Below are 21143 nucleotides of genomic sequence, written 5' to 3'. Positions count from 1 at the left end.
TTATTATTATTGCACCACCGATGAGTGTGGTTGGCTACGCACGGTGTGAAACAAGTTCAACATACATAAATTCTACAGCCATGTAACTCATTGCCTCACCCCAACGCACTCCTGCAATCCATTCCTTTGGATGCAAGGGTTGATGGAGCACGTACAGATTTGTTGAAGCTCAACCCGCTGAAAGTTTGAAGTGACCAGCAGATGGCAGTACAGCAAGTGGGTTCTGGTATTGATATTTTTTACAAGAGGATCAGGAGAAGGCGCATTGCGCGAAAAGCATGAAACATGACAGGCCAATAAAGCCAAGAGTACCTGGCGACAGTCCATCACACGTGCGGCGAGGTGAACGCTCACGACTCCGCACAGACCGATACAAGAATCCATTGCTGTGTGGGCCATCTGCTGGCCACTCCACAGCCCGAGATGAAAGCAGCTAAACATGGAACATTTACACGCATTCAGATGTAGCAGGACTCGCTTAGAAGCAGAGTCTTGACACTTAGTGAGGCTTTCCTAGATAAACACATTGCATTGTCACGTATATTATTGTTCGTAGTAGTTGTTGTTATAAATGTTATACTGTAGTGATTAGAGAATTAAGCCGCTTGGCCTACGTCAGCGCCGTGGCTGCCCGGGCCGCTACCGCCACCGCTTCTCCCGTCTCGTTCGTCTCGCGTCTTCCAGCAACTAACACGGCTAAACAAGGACGACTACCATGGCGCTAGAACTCGACGTGTTCGTGGGGAACACGACGCTCATTGACGAGGAAGTTTATCGGCTCTGGCTTGACGGACATTCGGGTGAGACGACCGCGTACGGCGAACCCAGCCCCGCGGGCCTGGGGCCACCCAAGCTGGGGGAGAAATCAGGCCAGACCGTAGGCTTCGCGGTTACCCCGTGCTCCGGCCTTTTAACACGTTTGTGTGCCTCGTGTTATTTTAAATGCGTGCCATCTAGGGGTCAGAGCAGTCACCATATTTAAGTGCGTTCTATATATTTTTATTTAATTTAAATAATAATTTTCAAGCATGGTTAATGGTCGTAACAAGCGTGGAAATGCGCTGAGTTGGGACCCAATGCAAGTCTGTCCGTGGTGCTGATCGTTGTTAGCACGACCACGATTATTGGTGGCGACTTGGGGAGGGAGCAGAGGTCGCAAACGGGTTTTGATTCCTTACCCGATACCCGTACCCGGCCGGGTACCCTACTCTTACCCGGCCGGGTACGGGTATCGTGTACCTGATTGTGACCTCTGGGATGAAGCCATGTTGCAGGCGCGGGTGGGTTGATTCTAGGAACTTGAATTGTGAGAAGAGACAAGACGTTGGGAAATGAGTGACAAACGGTGAATCACCAGTGACTCACGGCCTCCCGTACCCGTACCCGGCCGCACCAGGGTCGCAAACGGGTATCGGGTACCCGGTTGCGACCTCTGGGAGGGAGGCCTTCGTCCAGCAGTGGATAGACCATCACATGACGATGCTGGTGCGTTAAGGGCCACAGCGGGTGGAATGTGTGCCCGTTGCAAAGAGCCATAATCGCTTTATTTGTGTGCGTTTATATCATCGCCAGCTACGGACGAAAGTTTTTCACGATCCTGCGATTGTATTTGAGTCGTCAAGCTGACAAGGGGTGGGGGAACTTTTTTCTGCCAAGGGCCACTTGATTACTGTATTTATAACATCATTCGCGGGCCATACAAAATTATCAACTTAAAAATTAGCCTGTTATATTTGGTCAAACATTTAAGTAACTCACCCCTAATGCGATGGGCTGGAACTGCTTCTCTTTGGCGAGGCGTGTGATGTTAGCTGGTATTGATGATGTTTCTGCTACTAACAACGGCTTGTCCAGGTTTGCTCCTAGATTTATTGAATTTCGAGTCCCGCCTGCGGTTGCCTTGGCAGGGCCACACCAAATGAATTCGCGGGCCTCGTACGGCCCGCGGGCCTCGTACGGCCCACGGGCCGGACGTTCTCGAGCACCTGCACGCAGTTTCGCCGCTCCGTCTCCTGAACTCTTGGACACTCGTACTACCCTGGCTGTCACTCCGCTGTTATTCGTCTCGCCCACCGGCCATCGTGACTTGTAGCCACGACGTGCCCTGTCCAACAAGCACACCGTTTGAATTGTAATTCACCTTTAATCAAGGTGCGGAATTTTCAAATATCAGTTGCAATTACCCATAACCTGCAAATGTTCTCAAATCCATGCGTTTCCACTTTTTGTCACTCAAAGCAATTGCAAAAACACATCTCCCCATGCTTCGCTGCACACTTTTCAATTAGTGCTGCATACTTTTCAACTAGTGCACTCGCTGAAGTGTTGGACTTATACGCCTGCTTGCTGGAGACGAGGTCTCCAAATTGTCCTTTTCAGGGATTCTCAAATCCAAGTCCTTGCAAATCACCAAGGCCTTGCAAATCACCAAGGCCCAATGATATTCTTCTCGTTCATTGGCAACCTACAATATTGAACTGCTGTACATCTTCCACGAAGCACATGGTCCATTATCAATGGCATCCGCACAAACCATGGAATATGCGGATACCTGATCCACAAATGGAAAATTAAAAACTCTCCAGTGTGCGCCTGTGGTCATCCAGAAAGGACCTACAACATATAAAGACGCAATGCCTGATCCACAAATAGGAAAGACACATTACAACGATACACTTTGCTAATCCTGACGAAGTTATCTGGCTTGACCACCTAAATGTAAAATTGTAGTTGTTGCTCTGCATCTCCATCAGCCATACAAAAGAAGAAGACTGCTGTACAGCCTTTGTATTATAAAAGCATATATTTTTGTTTACCCATGGTTGTCACGAAACTCTATTTGAGTAAATTCCCTGGTAGGTCACCATCGACAAACACATTGGGTCAACTTAAATCGTGGACACTTGGAACTTAAGGGAGAAACAAGCACTGCGGTCCGAGAAGCCCCAAGCGAGCACAAATAAAACCCCTTATCCACTGACACATCTGAGCCGAGCCTGCACGGGGCCCTCACGGTGCAGGTGCTTTTCCACTGGCTATTCACTGTGCCGAGCCAGGACCAAACCACCTGAATCTGGCTTGACCACGCACGGTCAGGTGCTGGTTTAATAATTTTAATAACCCATGTATGACCGCCAAAATCTGGATTTTGACAAAAAAGGGTCCCATTGTATCATTCGGTACTCTTGAGCGTGTGACCTTAGGGTCGCGCGTTTATGATGCGTGACGTCTGCGACATGGCTCAGCTTCTGCATTAGATATACACCCTGGTGGTCCTCCGAAGCTGCGAAAAGCTTGCTCGGCCCCAGCATGGCTCATTTGCCCACAGAAAAAGGACATAGGGGTCTTGAGTTGAGGCAGCGCGTTGAAACGCTTCGTTTAGCCACCGTTGTGTTTCCTCTGCTGCAGTGACCGACGCGGTGGGGATGCGGACACAGAGCGGCACTCTCCTACAGCGATCGGGCGCCACCATGGCACTGCTGCACAGCGACACCATGGACCAGTTCCGCTCGTGCCAGATGCTGGAGCGCCTGCTGCACACGCCGCACAAGCTGGCCAACCAGTTGCTCTACCAGATCCCGCCTCTCATGCGTGCCACGCTCATCGAGAAGTAATCTCCCTCACGGCAGTGCACGATTTGTGTGCAGTCGACAGCACTAGACAATATTAACATTTACCTTTGTTACAATAGTACGGTTAGGGTGATGAGCAATGTTCTACGTTAATGCGGACCGTGTCCGTCCAGTGCTCGCTGAGCTGCATTGGCTTCCGGTTGCCAAACAAATACATTATAAGGTTGCACTCATTACGGAAAGCCCTTGCCACAAATGAACCACAATACCTTGCTGATCTCGTCAAGGAGCATAAACCATCATGCAAACGCCGGTCATCCTTCTAGCGATTTTTGGCTAACCATCGAACATAGACGGTTACTACATCGCATGCTTGCAGATGTGCTTCTGTGTCTGTCTGGAATGCTCTCCCTGGGGATATGAGGAAGCTACTGGAGTTATGTACTTCTAAATATAGATAAAAAAGTTATTTTTTAGCTGATTTTTGTATTTAGTTTGTTGTCCTTTCCCTGCACCTTTGATTAGCATGGTTGGGTACGTAAGGTGCGAGAGAAGTTCAACATACATACATACATACGAGGTTGGCGAACCAGTTAAGGGTTACAGGAGTGATGTTGTGAATATCTTGAGATGCTGCCAGCGAATGAGTGAAGCTTTGGGCATTGCTGGATGATAATACTATTTGGTAATACTGCATTGGCTGTGGTGCCAAGTCTATTATATGTTTTTCCTCATCAGGCAGTATTATTGGCAAATGTGTTGAGTTCATTGCTGGATAATGTGCTCCATAGTTTGGCGGTGATAGCCACAGTCGCAATATTCCACTGGCATAATATGCGGCCGCAGCTGCATTGTGGTGTTCAGATGTGGTTCAAAGCGGACCGCGTCTTCATGAAAGTGATTATAATGTGGAAGGAAAATGGTTTTGGGGAACATAGACAACCAGCTGGATAGATGCAGCGGCTCCCGATCTAAAAGGGAAAGAGTTGAGATTAGACAAAACAGTAATTCTGACGAAAAAAAGAGAACCATGTCAGACAGATGGTGATGATGAATTACAATACCATTTATTAACCCAGAAAAGCCTAATTGAATCTCTTTACTTTAACCTGCTGCACGTAAAGTGCGTTACTCCAATAACATAAACACACCATGGGGTGCGCAGCTAAATCACAAGCCATCTATTTTAATGGTAAGCAAAACATTCCTATTTCCACATCCCACTGCCTCCTCCTCTCCGCGTAACCCACTCTGGGGCTCCTCCCACGCATGGCCAGGTACTACGAGTTTGACGAGGCGTTTGTGCGCGAGGTGCTTGGCAAGAAGCTCTCCAAGGGGACCAAGAAAGACTTGGACGACGTGAGCGCCAAGACGGGCGTCACGCTCCGCAGCTGCCGCCGCCAGGTCCATCCCGCACTCTCCCACATTTCGCTCCACGCGCTGCAAATTCTTGTCCACATCCTTCACCGTTGCCACTATCATCTCCATCTTATCACCCATCTCCATCACCCTGGCCGCTATTACTTTTGCTACTGTTACCACCATCTCTGTTGTCCTTGCCACCATGTTCATCGCTGTTGCCATCGTGACCAGTCACCATCATCTCCTTGACCCGTATCGCTATCTCTGCCACCATCATCTACATCATTCTGATCATAATTTGCCTCACCATCATTCGTGCCATTTCTATCACTCACAAACATCTCTATTTCCCTCACCACTCATCTCCATCACTGTCACCACCATCTCCATCACTCTCGCAATCATCTACATCACTCTCGCAATCATCTACATCACTCTCGCAATCATCGCCATCATCTCAATATTGTCTGTCACCATCATGGCCATCTCCGTCACTCTCACCATCGTCTCCATCAAACTTGTCAGTACCTCCATCTCTCAAACCACCGTCTCACTCACCCTCACTGCCATCTAGAATAGAATATGGTGAGGTAGCATGGAATTGTTTGGGTCCAATTTAGGCCAAACTCTGAACACCGTGTGAACCAACAATTCACGTATTATGAACCGAGCCGGAATGTGTCTTGTTCTGCATATGATTTAGTTTGACAACTTTAAGCGAGTCTTCAAAGTGGTGGAGGAGATGAAGGGTGCACTGGTGGACAACATCCAACAGCACTTCCTTCTGTCGAGGAAGCTGTCCAGGTGAGGTGATACACTACACTAGCCAGGTGAGATAACTGCACAAACTAGCCAGGCGGACCACACACACACACACCGCAGTACATGGGCACCACACACACACACCACACATGTACGCTAATCAGGTAAGCATACACTAGCCGTTACGTACACACACATATAGGCTGGGTGAACAATACACACACCCATCACACCACATGCACAGACTAGCTAGGTGGGCTAAACACACTAGTAAGCATGCATAGTTGCATACAAATTAGGCAGGTGAATCACACACATACACAACCTGATCATGTGAACCACACATAGCTGCACACACCGCCCAGGTGACACAAACACGTTGGGGAGGTGAGAGACACAGACGAACAGGGTGAGCCACCCACCCACACACGCGCACCCACTATCCAGGTGACCCAAAACGGACATGACTCAGCGACACGGTGCCTTGGGCAGTGTTCACGCACTGGCGCGGGGGGGCTACGATGTTAGCTGACCAGGCGCGTGTGATCCGCAGGGACTATGCGGCAATCGTGTTTTTCACCAACAACCGCTTCGAGACCGGCAAGAAGAAGCTCCTGTATCTCACGTTCGAGGACTTTGCGTTCTGCGCCGAGCAACTCATCCAGAACTGGACGTTGGGTGCTGTTGGTGAGTGGGCGCCGTCGGTGAGTGGGGGCTGTCAGTGAGTGGGCGCCGTTTACTAATGATGGGATAAGTTTTGGGCAATGACCCATTGCCCGAAACATCACCTGATGGTGATGATGAATAATGGACACGGTGATCGTACAGTCTTGATAAGATAAGGGAAAAGTATTAACAAAAACTTTATTCGCCATCTGGTCAGCGAGATATTTGCCGCCTTGAAGCCATTTGATTTAAACTCGGCACCTGACCCTTAACAGCTGACCCCCTTGCCCCCCGCCACCCCCTGGCTACAGGCCCACAGGAGGACGACATGGACGTGGATCTCGATCGAGAGTTCCTGCAGGATCTCAAGGACCTGAAGGTGCTCATCTCCGACAAAGATCTGCTGGACCAGCACAAGAGGTGGCCCTTGTTGGACCTTGTTCTGACCTCTTGTGATGATCTCGTGCCTTGCCATGTCTCCACCACTCCTAGCTGTGGGAAAATGGCTGTGTGCTGTGAGCCAACGCAGCTGCACTGCAGCCATGTGTAACATGGGGGAGGCACGTGTCTGCATTTTCTGCTTTGAGATAAACTTGCTGAGTGTGCGTGTACATTTGTGTGTAAGTGTGTGTGTAGCGTAGCGGTTAGCGCACTGCGCTATGAACCCGGCGACTGATTCCCGCTCACGGCCGACTCCAGTGACGAATATCTGAACTCATCCTGGGCCTCCCCTAAATCGTCTCGGCCTCAAATGAGTACCTGGTGTGGTGTGTAAATATCGCCACTCGGAAGACAAAGACAACTGGGCGTGTGCTGCTGGCTACCCACCCCCTTGTGTGCCGTCCCGGCCTTAATAGGTGCTCGCTAATAGCCCTTGCCCCAACAGTCTGTTAAGGCTACATAGGGGATCTTTTGTGTTTGTGTCCACAGCTTGGTGTGCACCACACTTAGAGGCAAGATCACCGTCTTCAGCGAAATGGAGGCGAGCTTCAAGGTGCTTATTTTAATGAACCCACCCTCAAATCCCCATGTTTTTTAACATAACATTTACAGTTTGGTTCAAAGTAGCCGTTGGAAAATTCAGAACATCTCCCACCGCAGTTGGGCTCGCCTGCTGCCCCCCGTATCACGTTTCGGCCTTATCCGACCATCAGCTCGGGAAATTCTCCTGAGCCTTAGGGGGCACGGGTTTTACGGAGGCCGCCAAATGTGCATGATCAGGCGGGGTCGTGTACGCACGCGCAGCATCGCCGTACTGTAGAGAGAACGCCGTCGAAACTGCACTGGGCCCTGGCGCCCGTTCTTCGTGTTGACTTGACGCTCGTGCAGCACTACAGGGCTTTCAAGTTCTTTGACAGGCTCGTTAACGCATTGCGTAGCAAAGCAGATAAAGAGGCTTGCAGTGGCAGGTTAGTGTCGTTTTGTTGACCATTTTGAAGTCGGTTTATTTCAGGTCAGGCTAGCGGAGCTTAGGACCTCTCTTTCAAAGGTGTTAAAACACACGCAATTCCCACCAGGGCACGAAACGTGGTGCAGAAAGAGGGTTTTGAGATGGGTGCTCTGTGCCCGCCTCTGCCACATCTCTTCCTCCAGCCTGCTACCCACAATCCTCAAGACTCATCAGCAAAGTCATTTCTATCGTATCAGGGTATAAACAATAACAGACACCCACTCTCAATTATGAACACTTAAGAGGACGCCTCTGGAGAGAGGAAGGGGAGAGAGATAAATCTGCCACTCAGAACAAGACGCAGAGCAGATCCTCTTCAGAGGTGAGTGGAACAAACACCAGAAACGAAGTGGAAGGCCTCACATGGCCATGGGTTGTATGACTGTAAACCGTGTTCCCCGGGTCCTCTCCGCTCGTGCTCTTGAGCACTCCAAGTTGATAGACTCCCCCTTCTTCTTGGTTCTTTCGGTAAAGTTACGTGACTTTACCGAAAGAACCAAGAAGATGAATCCCTGCAGTCACGAAAGCTTTAAATCGAAAAGACTCCCCTTCTTGCGGGCTCTCTTCCGTTTTATTCACAAAGTCCCTTTACATTTCTGGCCCCGGTTGTAACATGAGGGGGCCGCGCTGCTCTGCGAGCGATACAAATGGACCCCTTCATCTGGAAGAAAAGAGAAACTTTCGTACGAACACGCACGCTCTCGCACAAAACACCGATGCTCGTTCTAGGTTTTCTAAATTGAGCTGTGACGGCAGGCGCTGTCTCGCGGGATCGTGAACATCGCCGTGAAGCTCATGCACAGCAAGGACGTGCGAGACTTCTTCATCGACCTCGTCGAGAAGGTGAGCCTTGTAATCTCCGCGACCCGCGTTTGATTCCGGCTCACGGCCAAAAATAGTTGCGAATGTTTGAACCAGGCCTGGGCCTCCCCCAGGTGCGGTGTGGAAATGTCAGCACTGGGGAGACAAAGGTGGGTGTGGTATTAGCTCCCCCCCCCCTCCACCGTGCTGGCCTTCATAAGTGCTCGCTAGCAGCACTTGGCCTAACAGTCTGTTGATGGCTATATGGGGAATCTTTGTGTGGATACGTGGGTGTGGAAGTTTGTGTGTAAATGTAAGTGTGGGGTCTGTTCTATGTGTGTGTGTGCGTGGGAATGTGGGTGAGGTGCGGTGTGTAAAGAACAACGTTCGTGTGATAAATCGGCTGGTCATGGTTTTGACCACGCCAAGGCCTCGTGTGCCGTTCTTGCCTTGATGGGTGGTCACGAACAGCCCTTATCCCGAGATTCGATACCACCAAACGAGGCACCTTGGTTTGGCGTCTACTGCCTGCACGTGCCTGCCATGCGGCTCCCACTTGGCTAAGGTAGAACTAGTTTCCAAGTGCGTGTGCAAGTCATCATTATCAGCCTTGTTCACTACTGGATGAACACCTCCCCGAGATATCACCATCACTCAAGATCTTGGGATGTTACAATCCACCTAGCGCCTGTACACGAGCTGATTCCATCGCTCCAGTTACGCGGTTGACGTCCTCTCGGGCGCGAGCCGTCCTTTAGCTGCCGCTCTCTTGTTAGTCTTGACCACCGTGTGCGCTGTGTGTGTGTGTGCGTTAGTTTATCGAGCCCTGCCGTGCCGATCGATGGAGCCACAATGACGTGCGGCTCTTCCTGACGCAATACGCCAACTCCGCCAGCGCGCTGGACGCCTTCAAGTGCGTATACAATGCGTGCTTTGCGTGCTCGTTTAACCGCGTGCGCATGCGTCCTTGAGTGTGAAGTGCACGCATGTACATGTGCGTGCGTGTATATGTGCGCACAGGCACCAGCTGCTGTGGGAGCGCTACATGGGCACCGTCCGCAGCTGCGTCCTCAAGATGTACCACGAGTGAGCGGCTGCAGCGGCGCAGGCGCTGACGCAACCGAGAGCACTGCCCTGAGTTGAGAGCCACCGGCACGGAGGAGGAGCCATCGGGACAGCCCACCAGTCCCGCCGTTGCTCCCCACCGCCAATGTTCACACGGCGCTTGTGGAGAGGAGTTAACTTTGAAGTAGAAATCCTCCCCTTGCTCCTCAGGTATCCGCTCGCAAGTTGCGGACGGCGTTAAGCGATAGGCGACAACAGCGGTTGACAGCTGCCATTGGCCACGGCGGTTGCAAACATCGGCTGACAGCAGTGGTTGACAACTGGGGTTGGATTTCGCGGTGTGTGGGTGGGATGAGGCTATAGCTTTGCATTGGCGAATATCGGGAAGGTTGCCTCTCGACGCTGGCTGCTAAGGCCCCCTCGTCACGTGGCTGAGTTACAACTTGGCGTGTGCCCTTGTGGGGCGTCATGGGTAACAGGTAAGAGACAGAAAGTGCGTTACGCCAGGTGAAATGAGAAACGTCTTTACCCCAGAGGTTCGTAAGCCGAGGGACTAAAACTGTATTTTGTTTTTGCTGGGAGAAATTAACTTTCCTATCAGTTGATTGTATATTTGGTACCCATGGCTATGTTAAGTGCCTATGAGGCATGTCTAATCAACACCAGTAGTTATGACTATAATAAATAATAGGTTAATTAATTATCACGGTCTTTTCCTGTCATTGAAAGTGACTTAACATGTGACTGTTAAACCTTATGATTATTGCTTTTTTTTTCGTTATATAAGCTCACCGACATGACTTTAGACATAATAGTAATACCTTTTCGCAACAACCATCCCTTCATGCGCGGGACGGTTAGCTGCTGCTTCAATTCCAACGATTACTCTCGGTAAGCAGTGGAAGAATAAGTAATCAGTCGTACTTGGAGTCTGTTGGAAATTGGGCGCGATGGGTGTCTGGGGTTGAGGTGGCACGCGGCGCAGGCAGCGGTCTCGCGCCATGGGACAAAGTCTCCACATTGGACACGCTTTGCCCAATTTCTGGGCACCGCTGAGCGCTTGGCAGAATTGGGATCTGCACGTTGAGGTGTGAACGTGTGTGTGTGTTGTGTGTGTGCGAGAGGGTGAGGTTGTACGAGGAGTGGTGGCGCAGTGGTTAGCGCTTTTCGCCGTGAAACCGGCGACCCGGACAACATTGGTGACGAATATCGGGGACTCCACTAGGTCGGCTCGCTTTTAAATGAGTACCCGATGTGGTGTGTGAACAATCGTATCGGGGAGACAAAAACGGCCTTTGCCGGTCTTCATGGTGCTCTCACAGCACTTGCCCAACAGCCTGTCTTGGATACGCAGGGAATCTTTGTCTTTGCGTGTCAACTATTAACTTACTATATTTTACCAGGTAAGGCCCATTGAGATGTACAGCTGTGTTTCACAAGCGAGCTGGCCACATGATAGCTCAATGAAGTAGCTTAGGGGCCGTCCATAAATGACGTCACGTACCTGGGGGGGAGTCAGACATTTGTGACGATGTGTGACGAGGGGGGGGGGTTGAGAAATGTGACGTCACATCAAAATGCGCAACTTTAAATAAATATAGACAACACGTTCTACTTAATTAAATAGACTTTTTAATAAATGTTTTCTCCAACAATATCAGAGTGCAGCGCCACATTAAATACGCACTACAATGACAATAGTTTAAAGCGATTTGAAGCACGTTTTATTTTTGGGGGGGGGGGTGGGGGCAGAGCTTTGTGACGTCATATTTGAGGGGGGGTCTGACTTTTTGTGACGTCGTGTGACGAAGGGGGGGGGGTCAAAAATCGTCCCAAATCGCGTGACGTCATTTATGGACGGCCCCTTATGTGGAAATGTATCGCGGCCAAATACTCCAAACTGCTTTAGAGCTGTGCCAATGATGGTGGTGGGATAATGCCGTGTGTGTATGTTGGTGGAAACCGCGACTCCACCTGGACCCCCTCTGTGTGAGCAATACCACAAAAGTTTGTAACACATTTGAAAATCGCCGTGTATATAACGCAAACGAATTGAATGCTTTGCCCAATAGAGAACATAAACCCACACATGCGCTTCTCTCGTTCCTCTGCCAACAATCGGCGATACACTCCGCTGTGGTCTTGGCTTGATCGGCTGAATGTGAAATGTGCTGCTCAGCATCTCCATCAGCCGTACGAAAGAAGAATAAGAAGAATCGTCGATGTGTTGGGAGGATCCTGGGCAAGGTCCCCCCGGTGTGAGAAATGAAATGCGGTCCCCTCCCTGTCGATCGTCTCGCCCCACGTGCCCGCCAGCTCTTGGGGCCTCTGTGCAGTTGCACCGCCTGCACATTCACCCATTGACCTCTGGTCCACGGGTTGCAACAGAAATATTGTACTTGTTGGTATCACCTGCAGTGGCTAAACTTGAGTTGCAACTTGCGAATAAAAGTGATTTATTCAGTAACCTCAATAAGCATGTGCATCACATTATCAGCTTGTATTGTCCCATATACGCTGGCATCGCTAAATGTTTTCCACCTCGTGGGACTTGAGGATCTGTGATGAGTGAGCTGGCCTCTGTGGCTCGAGTAGTCGAGGAGACTGGGCTTTGAGGGAGGGGGGGGGGACAAGGGGCCACCCTCGTGTAGAGAGCCGAACCCCCCCAGATGAAGGAATCGGCCACCTCTCCATCATCCTTCACTAACCACCCTTGCAGAGAGAGTGGGTGCCTCCTCTGCGGCGGTGGGTATTGTTGCTGTTAATCCTCAACACCAGCGTGCCGAACCCTTGTGAGTCTAGCCCCGTGTGTGTGTGTGGAGGGTGTTGGTGGTGGTGAAGTGAGTGAATGTTGAAGGCAGCTGCCCGAGTCTGGTGGCGGCCCGAGAGGCTGAACACGTGGAGGGCCACAAGTGTGGACAATGGGGGGGGGGGGAGGTGGGGTTGGGAGTTTAGTGGGAAGGTGCGCGCGAGTTCGGGGTCCGGGTGAGAGGCCGAGTGGCAGCAGCTGCTGCGTCTCCGGGGCCTCGGGTCGATGCCTCTAAATCATTATCACCACCACCACCAATAACCCCCCCTCACCCCCCTACCGCCAACCCCGGGGTGGTGAGGGTCTGGGGTTCAAGCCGCACGGAGACCAGGATGTGGGTGCAGGTGAGACGGCTGTTGGTTGCGCACGTGCGCACCACCACTGTATGGACGCACGTGTCCAACACTATGGACGCACGTGTACACGGTACAGTAAAAGTACAGTGCGCCACGCGCACGTGTTTGCAATACCCGTGCCACTGTACTCCGAAGCCGCTCGAAGAGTTCTCGCAGACGACTGCATTGCACGCGAGACGCGTCAGACGCCGTGTGAACTGTGTCTGAGACAATGTAAGGATGTTATTAAGAGTTCTCTGCAGTGATTTGAATGTACGCTTTGCAAAGTGCCACTGCGCCATGCCACCATGCCCTGCCCTTTGGCAAAATGTGCTGTACAGTAATGTGGTGTGCTGTGTTGAGCTACGGTAAAGTTTGTGCTGTGTGTGTCTGCTGTGTTGCGCAATGGCAAGTGCCGCTATGCTGAGTGTGGTGTGTCTGCTTGCTGTGCTGTGTGCGTACTGCACGTGTCCACGCGTACACGCGTTCCTGTGCGCAACGCAAAACCCCGAGACCGGAGCTGCCCTTGACAGAGGCACAGTCTCAACACTAACCTCGGCCCAACACTAGCCCAGCCATAGCACTTAGCATAGCCCCTACACAAGCCTATCCGTGTATACAAACACCAGGCCGGCATTTACACGTTCTAAATCCTCTTCTGTATGAAGGCGCCCCCCCCCCCCCCAAGCAGTTGTGAGCCCTTGGGGTCTTTGACCATATGCCTGCAGCAAGCAGCAGTTCGCTTATTAGCTGCCATTCATGTCAGCCGTGGCGCGGGGAACCGACATGATTAATAATGTATCAGACGGCAGTGTGGTTGTACAGTGTTTAGTGGTGGAAGAAAGAAAGAGCTGCGTTTGTCCACTCTGCTGCCCGCACTGCCATGGGGCCCAGTGAGTGAGTGAGTGAGGGTGATTTGTGTTTGTGTGGTGGACTTTTTTCGCACCGTACGTAGCCAGCCATGCTAATCGGAGGCAGGAGGTTTTAGACACGTCATCATTACACCCCAATCATAACCCTCGCCACCAACCCTAACCCCCACCACTCTGCCTCCAATGCTAAAGACAAAGATCCCTTTGCTGACCTTTGGGGACACGTGCTTGGTGGCGAGTAGCACCGATGTTGGCTGGGAGTTCAGCCCCCCCCCCCATCCCGGTCACCTTGTGTCTCCCCAGTGGTGATATTTACACACCACACGAGGTACAGTACTCATTTAAGGGTTGAGGCGACCTAGGGGAGGCCCAGGACCGGTTCAGATAGCACTGTAACAAAACATTTTTTAAATCCTTTATATTAAGTTAACTTGCTTGCTTGCTTGCGCGCTTACGACCGTGCAAATCTTTCGGTCGTTTTTTAACCCACTTCCCGTGATCCAATCGAGCTGATATTTTGCACACAGACTCGTTGTGCGTGACAATTAATTTTCGTGAAATTTTTTTTCCAAAATTTTACACTTTTTAGGAAATTTTTTTTATATTTAATTACCAATTGCTTAATGGTGGCAGGCAATCATCTGACCCATAGGTGGCAGCCATCTCAAGCCAGAGGACGAGAGAACTCTAGCCGCCACACATATAAAGGATTTATAGTGAAAAACTTTGTTTTTACGGGTTAATTTTTTTGTTCCTGGGTAGTAAGTGTTATTTCCTAATTGCTTATGCCTCAAAAGTACAGAAAGTGGCTATTATTCCCCACAAACTTTGCTTTTGTGACCAGGACAGTGATATTTTTAAATGTATCTATTTTCAATGAGAGCACGTGGTGTGCATTTGTGTCATTCCTTCACATAAAGTCCTGGTCACAAAAGCAAAGTTTGTGGGGAATAATAGCCATTTTCTATACTTTTTAGGCGTAATGAATTAAAAAGAACACTTAGTACCCAGGAACAAAAATCGTGTTACATAGTGTAATCGTCACTGGTGTTGGTGGCAGGGTTCGTAACTCAGCGCGCTCACCGCTACACTACCGCTCCCCCAACACACACACACACAACATATGCTTCGTACTAACTCTGTCTCTAACAATCACTTTATTCCTAACCCCATCTACAACCCAGACCCTAACAGCTCTGTCCTTGACGGGATATCGTGTTTTGCATTCCTGCACACCATTGATGCAATGGGGGGGTCACAATTAGAATGAGCGAGTGATGGTGATGATGACGTGAGTGTGGATGAAGGTGAATCGGTCAGGTGGAGTGAAGATGAGAGACTGAATTGATGGATGTGGGTGATTGAAGGCGAGTGAATGAATGGTGAATATTGGTGAGTGAATGAATAAAGGTGAGCAAATCGAATGAAAGTGTGTGGTTGTGCGCTTTAAGGCGCGTGTGTAATTGAAGGTGATGAATGAATAAACACAGGCGAATTCATTTCGGATGAGTGTGCGAAATGGAATGGAATAGGGCGAGCGAGTAAATTAATAACGCGTGGCGTGGAGCAGCTTGCGGGGCTCTCAGGAGTCAAATCCCCCAACCCCCACACCCAATCCCCATCCCCCAGGGGTTGCAGTCACTTTGACCCTCATCTCACCTGGAACTCACGTGACCTTGGGCGGCCACGGACAGCCGCGCGCGTCTGTCGACTCCGGCACGACCGCCACGCTGCGGTCTAGGGACCCCCTTTCTCGTCGCGCTCGTGGAAGAGGTAAAGACGCAGCCACTGCTGGCGGATGGGGCTTCCACTGCAGCGTATGTTGGCCTACTCTTCCACGCTGATCTCACGTGGGTGTACCCACACTTTACCCCAGCACACGCGACGTGTCGATTGTCGTACACCCTGCAGGGCGATGATGCCCGCTTGCAGGCCAGCTTTTGCCACACAGGGCCAGCTGCCAATGGGGGGGGGTGTCCTTTGAATTCTTTATGTTTTGAGATGTGACGCAGGTTGCTCTGAGACTTCCAAGCCTGAAGGAGGGTGACTCTTCAAAAACAAACGGTTGGAGCTCCTATATGGCTGGTTCGTGTCCTGCACCCCCAGACGCGTCTACCCCTCCTCCCATCGCCAATGTACGTACGGCCCTTGCACTTTCATTGACTGCTCTTAGCCACTGGTGTTCACAGTGTACCCGCACGTGCCAGTGTGTACGTGTGCATGCTTGCGTGTCCACGAGCGCGCGCGTATGAATGCGCGCGTGTATCTGTGTCTGTGTGTACGCGTGCATGTATCTCAAATGAGTACCTGGTGCGGGTGTAAACATCGCTATTGGGGAGACAAAGGCGGTCCGCTGTGGTACTGGCCACCCACCACCCCCTCGTGTGCCGTGCCGGCCTTCATAGGTTTTCACTATCAGTACTTACCCCAACAGTCCGTTAAGGCGATACGGGGGATTTTTGTATGTGCATGTGTGCCACTGGTGTGTCAGGCATCATCGTCCCGGTGCTGGGGTCTTTGCCTTTGCGCCACAGAGTGGTGAAGAGGGAGGAGCAGACATGGACACGCTTCCCATCGGCAGCGATCCGCACTCGGCAACATGGCCTCCACACTCGGCAGCATCCCACACTCCCGTAACGTTCAGCATTCCCACAAAGTCCCACGATCCCGAAACGTTTTTCGCACTCTCCTACTTGCACACTCGCTGAACGTCCCGCGGTCTGGGTGGACTCGTGCCATCCCGGAAAAAAAATGTTCCGCAGTTCTGGATCCTTTTCTGTACTAACCTACAGTGAGAAAATCGCTATATCCCATGTAATTACTCCTGTCTAATGAGAATTGAACAAATTAATCCGTTTTTCAATTTATAATTCTTTTGAAGACGTGTTTAATAGCATGCCCAGCGATTGTTTTCCGGGTTCCACGAGAATCTCTGCAGTGGCGGAGCGAGGTGGCGGAAGCGTGATGCTCAACGACACCACGCATGGATACGCACGCCAAGACGCAGCCACGCGCGCGTGTGCATCATCCCGAAACGTGCTCGCACGAGACGACGCAGGTGCCCACGTGAACACCACTCACTCACCCACTCGCCCGTCTGCTCATCCGCCCACACGCCCGTCCACTCACCCACCCGCCAGTCCACTCACCCGCCCACTCGTCCGCTCACTCATTGGCTCACCCACTTACCCACTCGCCTACTGGCTCGCGTACTCGCCCATTGACTCGCTCGCCCACTCACCCGCTCTCCCATCTGCTCACCGCTCGCCCACTCGCCCCGTCAGTCCGCCCGCATCTGTGTTACGCCGTTCATCGTGCCATGCCCATCGTGTCTCCCACCCTCCCTTGCCCCCTCTCTCCAGAAGCAGCAGCAGCATCATCAGCAGCAGCAGCAGCTTCATCATCATCATCAGCAGCATCATGAGCCACCAGTCCCGGTCGCGCAGGTTTTATTTTTATTTTGTCTTCGTCGTCGTGGTCGTCCTTCACGCCTCGGCTGCAGTGGCTGCTGGGAGGTCACAGGGCGACCCCTGGCAGAGAGAGGAGAGAGGGAGAGAGAGGGCATGGGAGAGCGAGAGAGGTGGAGCTCCTGTCTCCATGGTAACATGAGGACCGGTTTAAGTGGTGGTGGGGGGGGTAGAAGAGGAGGATGCGGGGGGGAGATAAAAAAAATGTGGTGGGGTGGGGGGGTGGGAGGGATTGAGGGTGGTGAGCACTTCCGGGTTGTGAGGATTGCCTTGAAGAGGGTGGGGGGGGCGGGGGGAAGGTGGGAGGGGAGGGGAGGCGCAGGGGGGTGGCTGCTGCTGCTGCTTTAGAAGGCGGGGTTAATATAAGGGCCAGGCATTGGGAGCCACGACCTGTTCAGGGAGCAGAGGGGAGCGAGCGGCGCGGACACACGGGGTCGCTCCGACAAACGCCCCGCGCTCAGGTAGGCCTCCCGTCTGCGGCGCCCACGGCCGCCGAAGGACGGCCCCGCGCGCGCCCTCGTGGCTCCTCCGGCGGGCCGTCCCCGATCGATCGTCCGCAGCGGCGTCGACCCGCGGGCTGCCCGATCCGCCCCGCGGGCTGACGTATGCCCTGCGGCGCGACCCGGTGACCGGCTAATCGGGTGTCTGGGTCACCCGTGTCGCGCGTCGGTGTCTGGGTGACAGGGTGACCGGGAGTCCGTATGCTTGGAAGACTTTTAAGTGTCTGGGCGAAAAGCTAACCGGGCGGCATCCGGGTGCCTGGCGGTGAGGGTTGTCTGGGTCTGTGCAGCTGATCAGGTGTCCGGGTGTCTGGGTGTTTTATGAACTGGCTGTCTCCGAGTCTGGGTGGTAGCGTACGTGTTTGGGTGACCAATTGACCGGGTGTCTGGGTATCTGGGTGACCAGGTGTCTACATAAGTGACTGGGTGTCTGGGTGAGTGGGTGTCTGGGTGTCGAGATGACCGAGTGTCTGGTCCTATGGGTGTCTTCTGGGTGATCATGTGACCAGCTGATTGTATATACATTCACATCTCGGTGTCATTCCAATGCTGGATAAACGCCTCCGCCACATCATGTCGGTCATGGCGGTTGTTTGACCATACCTCACCATGCCGGTCGCCGCCGGACCAGCTGATCAATCGACCCAATCTGTGCCAGGTGTTGTCAGCACACTCGCTGCGACCCGCATGGCCTTGGCGGTACTCGCCGCGATTGCGGCCGGAGTCGGCAGCAGTCAGCTGCCTGGTGTGGCCGAGCCCTGCTCTCCTCACGCTCCTCACCCTTAAGCACCGCAGGCTAAGAAGCGGCACGTAGCCTCATTCTGTCTCTCCCTCACTCTGCCGTCGTTCTACCCCATCAATCTCACCATTGCCCTGTCCCCATTTGCCACGTCGGCCGCCCTCAAACTAAATCTTTATTCCTCCTGCATTATTCATTCAAACTCGGGCTTCTTTTCCACGCCCCAACTTTATTATTTTATTTTACTCATGTGGCCGATAATTTAGCTTCTGTGTCATCACTGCCTCTCGGTCGATTGCCCACTGCAACCCCCCACCCCCCACTCCCATCCTGCCACCCCGTGACCCTCAGCGGGGAGGGGGGGGTACCCCCCTTAGCGTGACACGTGACGTCCGAGCTGAGGGCCACACCCAGCCTCCACTAATGCAGCGCAGTGCTGCTCGTGCTGCTGCTGCTGCTGATGGTGGTGATGCTGATGCGAGGCTGCGGTTGATGCTGATGATGATAATGCTGGTCATGATCCCGCAGTCACTACTGATGCTGCTGCTGCTGCACTTACTCTGACCAACACCACACAGACGCACCTGCACACAAAGACGCGTAGAAACATGGACATACATACACGCACTCATTGCACACAGACACACATGCGCACTCACACACGCACACACGCTTGTGCATATGCTTACACCCAGACGCCTGCTCGCTTCACTGAGTCTCGAGACTTGATCAGAATCTTTATTTTTACTGGAGGAATCCGATGAGCTATAAAGCTATTTTTCACAGATGTACAGGAGGGTCTTGCCACATTGGGATTTTGGCACCATGTGGAAAAAAACCGGATAAATCGGAGAAAACACACCACACATAAGGAGATAACGTAAAGCCTTGCACAGATGGATTCAAGAATCCATTGCGCCGTTTTTTTTTACTTTTTGATTCTCAGCAGCAGAATGCGGTCTCTTACCAGCAGGCCGATGATGAGACAGAGAAGTCGAGACCGATCCAGGGTTTTTGCTTGTTATGCACATTCTGCTGAAACATCGACTTGAAGAGCTGACAGGTACAAGATAGATCTAAATATAACAAATATATATATTGAAACAGATGCACGTTTCTGAACCACGATCAACATTGTAACCGTGGTTGCACCGCGGCTTGGAGAGCATTGTCAAGATTTGGACGCATGGACAAAGATACAGTCTGGGAAGTGAGAGGAAAACGACGGGAAAGGAATGGAGAAAATGGAGAAACGGGAGCAGAGGGGAATCCGCTGAGCTATAAAGATGTTTTTCATAAATGTCCAGTCAGGGCGGGTCAGAATGTTACAACAGCGAACAATACAAAAAAACGATAGATGGGGAGGAAGAGGCTGCCGCTGCACGGAACAGCGGCATCTGTTCTCAGAGTGGGCGGGAAGAGATTCAAAGTGGGGGGTGGCTACACAAGTCACGTGATTTACTGGAGGCTTGAGATGTTTTCGGTACTGTTACGTCTTATACTGGCTGTGTGCATTGATTGAAAACTTTTCATCTTCGTGTCAACAAGCTTCCTTTTCATCAGGTTCGACTTCCCAGGAGCCTCCGTGGGACGCTCCGCTCTGCTCCCTCGTCCTCTAGTTCATCGTCGTTTTGATCCCGGGCCGCCTTCAATAACTCGCCCGAGGTCCGCGTGTTCTGCTGCGGTGCCCAATTGTACCTCCGATTCTACCTCCTGATCGGTTACTTTGTTGAGCAAACATTGCCGTACATTCGTTACCCATATCTCGCAGAGAAAGTCCTTGCCTATAATCATCCGCCAGTTCACCAGCTGTCGCTTTAAGCGAACATGACTGCTGATGAGATGGCGAATGTCGAAACCGGACCAGTTTTACGTGTTAAACTCATGCTCCTGCAAATGGCTGATGGGTTGTGTAAGAATTTATGTCGATATTTTTTTTGTTTGTGGAGTGGCAAATATATTAAGGGGTTTATCCATTCAGCTTGGACATTGGTTCTTGTTTGCTCAGATATATCTTAAGTACAACTTTGTAGTCATTGTGGAGCCCCCAGCCACTGCGTCCGGTTCTCTCACCGACTCAAATACAAAGATCCCCCGTGTAGCCCACACATACTGTTGGGGCAAGTTGCTGTTAGCGAGCCGCACCTATGAGGTCCGGCACAACAGGGCTGCCTTGCCACATGTCTCGGTTAGACCGGGACGACCCTGGAATTGGCGGCGTCCGTGTTGGGGCGGCGGTGGCCATTGGTTCGTACCGAGTTGAACTTTCACACGGGACACTACAGAGGCTGACCGAGAGATATGTCCGGGTGTGGTCTGCATTGGAAAAGGTGGCAACTCTAGCGCACAAATACGTGGTGTCGCAAACACCATGGCCGCGGCCGCCTTTGTCTCCCCAATGCTGATCTAGAAGAGGGCCGGGTTCGTAGCGCAGTGCGCTAACCCTTACACTACCGCTCACCACATTGGATAAACACATGCACATAACGACGCAGACACGTGCACAAATATACAATACATAGATAGCCTTTAGAGACTTGGGTCAAGTGCAGTTAGCGACACGCACAACAAAGACAAAGATCCTCCGTATAGCCTTAACATACTTTTGGGCCAAGTGCTGTTAGCGAGCACCTGTGAAGGCTGGCACAGCACATGATGGGGTTGGTGGCCATCACGCCTGGCCGCCTTTGTCTCACAAGTGGTGATGTTTAAGCACTGCACCAGGCCCAGGACCGGTTCAGAT

At 51.8% G+C, this 21143-nt stretch overlaps 1 protein-coding gene and 2 long non-coding RNA genes across 5 annotated transcripts; all 3 read left to right on the top strand.

The window, feature by feature from the left end:
* Window positions 1–420: 420 nt before the first annotated feature.
* LOC144727326 (acidic fibroblast growth factor intracellular-binding protein-like) lies at window positions 421–10381 on the top strand. The gene is made up of 10 exons (XM_078606064.1): window positions 421–800; window positions 3409–3610; window positions 4850–4976; window positions 5638–5738; window positions 6250–6383; window positions 6674–6782; window positions 7293–7356; window positions 8569–8655; window positions 9429–9526; window positions 9634–10381. The coding sequence occupies exons 1-10, from the start codon at window positions 716–718 to the stop codon at window positions 9701–9703; spliced, it is 1077 nt and encodes a 358-aa protein (XP_078462190.1). The 5' UTR covers window positions 421–715; the 3' UTR covers window positions 9704–10381.
* A 2282-nt stretch (window positions 10382–12663) lies between these two features.
* LOC144727325 (uncharacterized) lies at window positions 12664–17341 on the top strand. 3 transcript variants are annotated; one of them, XR_013587368.1, is made up of 5 exons: window positions 12664–12831; window positions 15324–15467; window positions 15696–15829; window positions 16186–16752; window positions 17057–17341. It is a non-coding gene; the product is annotated as an uncharacterized LOC144727325 (long non-coding RNA). The 3 variants fall into 3 exon arrangements; XR_013587366.1 differs by having other exon boundaries at window positions 15324–15829; XR_013587367.1 differs by lacking the exon at window positions 12664–12831 and adding an exon at window positions 12843–13056 and having other exon boundaries at window positions 15324–15829.
* A 147-nt stretch (window positions 17342–17488) lies between these two features.
* Window positions 17489–20374, top strand: LOC144727324 (uncharacterized). The gene is made up of 2 exons (XR_013587365.1): window positions 17489–19463; window positions 19964–20374. It is a non-coding gene; the product is annotated as an uncharacterized LOC144727324 (long non-coding RNA).
* The last annotated feature ends 769 nt before the right edge of the window (window positions 20375–21143 follow it).

This window comes from Lampetra planeri, chromosome 25 (assembly GCF_965212315.1).
Source record: "Lampetra planeri chromosome 25, kcLamPlan1.2.h2, whole genome shotgun sequence".
Taxonomy (NCBI): Eukaryota; Metazoa; Chordata; class Hyperoartia; order Petromyzontiformes; family Petromyzontidae; genus Lampetra; species Lampetra planeri.
Note: the sequence above shows the minus strand (reverse complement) of the source record. Positions and strands in the feature narration are given on the sequence as shown.